The 6,527-nt window shown below is 53.3% G+C and overlaps 1 protein-coding gene across 1 annotated transcript; it reads left to right on the top strand.

Moving 5' to 3' along the window:
- The first annotated feature begins 1,035 nt into the window (after nucleotides 1–1,035).
- CKS2 (CDC28 protein kinase regulatory subunit 2) lies at nucleotides 1,036–5,864 on the top strand. Its single transcript, XM_047700155.1, has 3 exons — nucleotides 1,036–1,226; nucleotides 3,804–3,931; nucleotides 5,530–5,864. Exons 1-3 carry the CDS (start codon nucleotides 1,168–1,170, stop codon nucleotides 5,604–5,606), a joined length of 264 nt encoding a protein of 87 aa, XP_047556111.1. The 5' UTR covers nucleotides 1,036–1,167; the 3' UTR covers nucleotides 5,607–5,864.
- Nucleotides 5,865–6,527: the final 663 nt, after the last annotated feature.

Here is a 6,527-nt window from a genome sequence, read left to right as displayed (position 1 = left end):
ATGCCGCCCAGTTACTCGGGCCACCAAGAAGGTGCGGGGCTGGGCAGGCGGCGGCGGCAGGTACGTTGGTGGGGGGGGGGGGTCAGGTGCGGGGCCCTGCAGGTGTAGGACCGGGTGGGTGGGCGGGGCGGCCAGCAAGCGGCGATGGCAGGTAGATGGGGGTCAGGCGCGGGGCCGGGCAGGTGGCGGCTGCGGGTAGGTGCGGGGTCTCTTCGGGGCCCGGCAGGTGCGGGGCCGTGCAGGCGGCGGCGGCTGGGACCAGACACTGCGGTGAGGGGGCTCCCGGCCCGCGCCCGCCGATGCACCTTGTCCAGCGGCGAACCCGGTTCCCGCACTTGGCACTCGCGGCCGCGGAGCGCGGGGACACACCGGCCCAGGCGCTTCTGACCGTCCACCGGAAGGCAGCCGGCTCCCGGGTCGGTGTGCTTCTTCCCTCCGGCCCCTCAGTCTGCTAGACGTGGGCTTCGACCGCGCCCCCCGGGGCCTTTCCACGCCCTCGTCACCCGCCGCGAGCGCCGTCGCCTCCCGAGACCTCGGGAACCCGGCCCGCGGCGGGTGGGAAGCCGGGCCCTCTCCCTCCCCCGACCCACGATGCCTCACGTCGGGTACTCGACTCCCGTTCCCCGCCGCCGAGATTGCGCCTGCCGCGGGGGCGGTCGCACAACATGCAGCCCCGCCCGCGCCCCGCCAAACCTCGCGATACTTCACCCCCCCCCCCCCCCCCCCCGCAGGTCCACCCCCCCAACTGCCGGGGTCGACCTGGAAAGTTCTAAGCCCCTGCGCACGCTCTCTGGGGCGCTTAACGTCCGGGCTCCGCCCTCTTCTGACCACGCCCCTTTCCATCCGGGAGCTTCCCTTCTCCTCGTCTTGCCAATCATCCACTTCTTCCCTCGGGCAACCCCGCAACAGCTCTCTGATTGGCTAATCTTGAGAGCCGGCGCCGAGGAGGGTCGGTGACGATAGGCTGTATGACGGTCCCGCCTACCGGCAGTTTGCGCGGGAGGCAATTGGCTGACGTCTCCGTCCAATCGGCGGTGGGCTGTCGGATTCAAACCGGGTTCGTTGGGCCTGTGGTCGGTTGGTCGCAGTCGAGTCGTTGCCTTGGCGTGAGGCGGACGTGTGGCCCGCTGCGCCCGCTCTTCGAGCCCCGACGCTCCCGCCCGCAGGATGGCCCACAAGCAGATCTACTACTCGGACAAGTACTTCGACGAGCACTACGAGTACCGGTGAGAGCGGCCGGCGGGGCGGGCTCCGCTGCGGAACGGGAACCGGGGTCGGGGTCGCCGCGCGTCGGCCGGGGTTCGGGTCAGGGCCCGAGGTCGGAGGTCGAGTCAGGGTGGCTGCCCGGGGCGGGAGCGCCGGGGCCTGCGGCCTTCCGTTCCCCGCCCTTTGTTCGCCGCGGCCGAGCGGGGCGGGGGCTGCGGGGTCGGCTCTACTTCCTCGTCCTCCGTGGTCCGGCGGGGACTCCGCCGGCCTCGGGGCGCGGCCGGGCGGCTCTAGGCCTCGGCGTCGCGGGCAGCTGCGTCGGGGGCCGGGCGGGGGGGGGCGACGCGAGGCGCGGCCGCCGGGGACCTGGCTTTTGTGTGGCTGCGCTGCGCGCCCGGGGCGAGGCGGGGGAGTAGCCGGCGTTGGTGCGCTGACCGCGCGCTCGGCCGTCGCAGCCCGGAGTCCCCGGACCCCCCAGGTGCCGAGGCTGCTCGTGGGGTGCGGTGGCGCCGCGGGCTCTGCCTCCCGTGTGCGCTTGCACGTTGGGCCTCGGGTCCTGCGTTAGGCGGGGGTCCTGTCGTCGGTGAGGTCTGAAGGCCGCGGGTCGAGTCGTTAGAGGACGGCGTGGACTGCGGTCCCCAGAAGCTGTAGGTGAGCTTTCTCCGGGCCCGCTCCTCCAGGCACCGTGCGCCCCGGGGCGGTGTCCTGCAGTCCCCGAGTAGCGCCAGTTTAATCGGCCTCCCCGGTCGCCCTCCCCAGCGGCTGGCTTCGAGTGGGCTCGTTCGTTTCGAGGAGCGCGCGCTGGGTGGGAGGTGGTTTCCTTCCCGCGCGGGAAGCGCAGTGCGCGGAGGTGCGGTCGTGTGAGCTCGAGGCTGCTAAAGCGTCCCCTTTGGAGTCCGACTGCGTGAAGGTGGGCTTGTTGGCACGGTTGGTGGCCGAGGAGGGGTTGTGACCCCGGAGGAACACGGGGCACGTTGATGTGGCTGTGGGTGATCCGAACGCAGGCGCCGGCCCGCGCTCGATTCTGAGGCCAGGGAGGAGTCGTGTGGACGCCGGAGCCGCGGTCCCGGGTGACGCACGGAGTACGTGCTAAGTGGCTGCCGACGCGGTCCGCAGTCCGTCACTGAGTTTGGGGGAGGCGCACGTTGCGTGGTGGGCGCCCCTGTCGCAGTGTTGTGGGAGGTCAGCTGCAGCTCCCTGCAGTTAGTGGCAACAGCGTGAGGTCCCGGGGTGGCCTCCGGGCAGACCTAGCACCGGGGCACAGTCGTTCTGGGGCGGACACAGGCTGACGCCTTTTGTGTGAATACCACCAGGTGGGTGAGTACCTCAGCAGCCGCAGGCCAGTTCACCTTGATGACTGTTCAGGGCTCATGATGGGTTATGGGTTCAGTTTGGGATTAGCAGTATTCGCGCCTCGGATGAAGCTCATGGGCTGCGATCCTGCCACTGTGCAAAGCTTGGGTTCAGTTTTCTTTTGCGCCAGAATGTGTACCTGACCAGAGTGCGCATTTCTCATCCCCGCAGCCAGCTGTCTGATAGATAGAGGATTTCTATCAGTCCGGAAATATGGTTCGCGCTTGTTGACGGCTGTATAATTTACTGCTACTGGAAATGGTAAAATGCCTCTGGGAATTGTGACTTGTAAAGAACTTCTTAGTGCAGTTAAGAGGGGTGCAGACTTGTCTTTTAGAATTTTACAAAGCTACAATTGTATATATTCTTGATGTTTTTGACATTGAAGACTATTACATATGTTCCTAAAAAGAAACTTAATAAAGTTTTGGATATAGGTCATTCGGCTAGAAGTCAGTAACTTATTGGAAAACTCAAAGTCTTTGTGCAAGGTTGCCAGGTACACATACATACGTGAGACTTGGGTTTGTTTTTTTGCTTTTTAATTTGAACAAAGCAACTTGTATAGTATACAAGGACTCATCTACTACAGATCTAGAATGTTGAGTAATGGGAAACCCAAATTAACAAATTGTTTTTCCTCTTATACAGAAGTCTCCGTGGGTCTGGGATGTCCGTTTTACAGTCAGGGTTCAGCCTCAGTTTAGGCTTCTGTGGTCTTAGATGGCTTCTCTGGCTCCCTGATCACATTAGCGGCTTCATAACCCATGAGGATAGACTTAGAAAAAGAGTTGGGCATGTTCTTTCCTTTTGAAGACAGTTTTATAAGTCGTGTATTTTTTGCTTATATCCTGTTTGCCAGGATTTAAGTCACCAGAGGTTAGCTGTAGGGGAGGCCGGGATGTTTTGGATAGCTGTGAGCCCCACTTGGATTTGGGGATTCTATTCCTGAAGAACATTGAAACAGCAAGCAGTCTCTTAGAGAAGAAAAGGCAAATCCTAAACAAAATACTTTCTGCTTTTGGACTGTATATTCTTCCTGTTTTGAACATTAGGCCATAAAAAATCAGAATTAGAGGTAGTAGACAGTCCTCAAGATTGATGCCAACAGTAATGTAACAAGGGTTGCTTTAAAGATTTTTATTTTGAACTCAAATGTCACGCGTCCTAAAAATGCATCTCTAAAGTGACCATATTTGTAGGAAAGGTGTATTTGCTAACACTTGGCAATATCTTTTTAACAGGCATGTCATGTTACCCAGAGAACTTTCCAAACAAGTCCCGAAAACCCATCTGATGTCGGAAGAGGAGTGGAGGAGACTTGGCGTCCAACAGAGTCTAGGCTGGGTTCACTACATGATTCATGAGCCAGGTAGGGGTTGCCATTTCAGAAAGCATCCGCCGAAACCAAAGAAGTAGTGGTTGTGGTTGTTGAAAATTAAGTAATACTGACGTTCAGTGGTATTCCCAAAGCAACCCTGGTAAGTTTGACACTTCTTGAATAGCTGATTCCTTTCCTCCCTAGGAAGAATTTACATTTTCTAGTAAATAATACCACACGAGTGAAAGGAATGCATTATTCTACCTGCAGAGAGATTAGGAGTTTTTTAAAAAAAAAAGTCAATTCTTTTACTTTGAAATGTGCCATTAATAAAGTATTTTACCGTAAGTATAAGTAATTCTGGTGACCCATCTCTTTAAAACTAAGGACTTACTTTAAGACACTTTTAAGTGTGGGGCGCCTGGGTGGCTCAGTGGGGTAAGCCTCTGCCTTCGGCTCAGGTCATGATCTCAGGGTTCTGGGATCGAGCCCCGCGTCGGGCTCTCTGCTCAGCGGGGAGCCTGCTTCCCTCTCTCTCTGCCTGACTCTCTGTCTACTTGTGATCTCTCTGTCAATAAATAAATGAAATCTTTAAAAAAAAAAAAAGACACTTTTAAGTGTCCCTAAGTTCTTTGCGTAGAAGTTAACGCAATTTGGAGTGATTTGTTTTTTCCTTTAGTATCCTATTAAAGGATGATTGGGATCTGCCACACCAAGGCGAGATAAGGTAACCTAGTGAGTGAACCTTGCTATGCGTTTGCAAGTGTTTTATTGTGTGGATTTTACCAGAGTTTCCCGGATATGAAATGTTAAACTAAAGCTCACAGGGTTCAATTCTGCTTTTGTGGTATCCTTAAATAAATCTAACTTAATTATAATGCTTTGAGCAAATTTTGAGGGCATGATATAGAAACCGAATTAGGTGGAACAGAGCTTGTTTTCTGCTCTTAAAGAAAAGCAGCAATAGCATCAGAAAGTGACTTAAAACTTTTTTGGGATTGGGGGCATCTATTTTTACCGGAGTTCAAAACTCTAGAACCCAGGGTTCCCACCCAATGAAACAGATCCCAGGAATGGGCCCTTGGGATCTGCACTTTTTACAGTTTGGTGGTTTTTGAATTTGGTGTTAGGTGTCTTTCCTTTTCACCGGAATTGAGATCCTAAAGGTAGAAACTGTTCTCCTCAAAGTGGCTTCTCCACTTGACATCTCTTTTTCCAGGGTAGGTAAAACACTGTGGGGAATGTTCTTCTCCATCAGGTGGTTTTCTAATGTTTATAGTTGACAGTGATTTTTTTTTTTTTTTTTAAGATTCTGTTTATTTATTTGACAGACAGAGATCACAAGTAGGCAGAGAGGCAGGCAGGGGGAGGGCGGAAACAGGCTCTCTGCTGACCAAAGACCCCCCCCCCCCCCCCCACAAATGCGGTGCTCGATCCCAGAACTCTGGGATCATGACCTGAGCTGAAGGCAGAGGCTTTAACCCACTGAGCCACTCAGGGGCCCCGACAGGGACTTTTGAAGCAAAGTTTATTTCAGATATTTCGATAAGTGACAGTTGTTCATAGATTTAGTTTGGTTTGAGAATTTCAAATTTTGGTTGAATGAATGAAAATTAACCATATTTTAAAATTATATTTTGTTTCCACAGAACCACATATTCTTCTCTTTAGACGACCTCTTCCAAAGAGCAACAAAAATGAAGTCTACCTGGGGATTGTCAATTAAGTCTTTTTCAAATTTAATGTATATGTGTATATAAGGGTAGTATTCAGTGAATACTTGAAAAATGTACAAATTGTTGATCCATACCTGTGCATGAGCTGTATTCTTCACAGCAACAGAGCTCAGTTAAATGCAACGGCAAGTAGGTTACTATAAGGTGTTTAAGATAAAATTTCTAGTTGGTTTTTCTCTTTAAGTGCCTGTTTGACTTTACCTGTTACTTTTGTTAAATAAAGTTTGTATGTTGCATTTATCATTGAAGTTATTGGGGTTTATTTTCTAAGGTTGACTTGTGTCTATCAAGGATAGATGATTTCAGCTCTACAGTTTTGGTCTGGAGGAAATAAATTTAAAGAAATGGGATTAAATGGGTTTAAGATAGCTGTGGTTTGGGGAAGGTGTGACTTAATTCGCTTACGAAGAACAGCTTATAGAGACAGAGTTCATAGCTCTGTTGCTAGGTTAGTGTCCGGAGAATTGTGCAGTTCTAAGGACTGCCGCATCTGGTGGCCTTGAGGGAAACCACTTATCCCTGCTTCTGTTTCACTGCATGTGCCAAGTAGTGGTAGTGTTTCCTATAAAATAGCAGAGCATTTTAAAATGTAAAACACCATTGCATACGGAGTTGGGGTCTGTTTGTAAATTGCCTTTTTAGCTGCTACAGAAATATTCCTCATCTAATCCGCCGTGCTGGGGAACACTTTGAAATGTAAGCCCCCCGAGCTCGGTGGTCCTCCGGATGCTCCTCTCCCGAGAAAGGGGCGTCTTGATACAGGAACAGGACCGGAAACGCTACAGGTGGTGCCGCGCAGCCGCCCAGACCTACTTGTGCCCCCAGGGACCCATCCTGTAGCCAGCCCGGGACTCAGGGATTGCCTAGTGAAGGGAGCATGACCCCGCGGCAGCCCCCCACAAGCGTGACTG

This window comes from Lutra lutra, chromosome 13 (genome assembly GCF_902655055.1).
Source record: "Lutra lutra chromosome 13, mLutLut1.2, whole genome shotgun sequence".
NCBI classification, from domain to species: Eukaryota; Metazoa; Chordata; class Mammalia; order Carnivora; family Mustelidae; genus Lutra; species Lutra lutra.
Note: the sequence above shows the minus strand (reverse complement) of the source record. Positions and strands in the feature narration are given on the sequence as shown.

Coding starts and splice junctions, on each gene's coding strand:
- CKS2 (XM_047700155.1), top strand. CDS start 1,168: ATGGCCCACAAGCAGATCTACTACTCGGACAAGTACTTCGACGAGCAC. Junction 1,227..3,803: donor GACGAGCACTACGAGTACCG/GTGAGAGCGGCC, acceptor TCTTTTTAACAG/GCATGTCATGTTACCCAGAG. Junction 3,932..5,529: donor CTACATGATTCATGAGCCAG/GTAGGGGTTGCC, acceptor TTGTTTCCACAG/AACCACATATTCTTCTCTTT.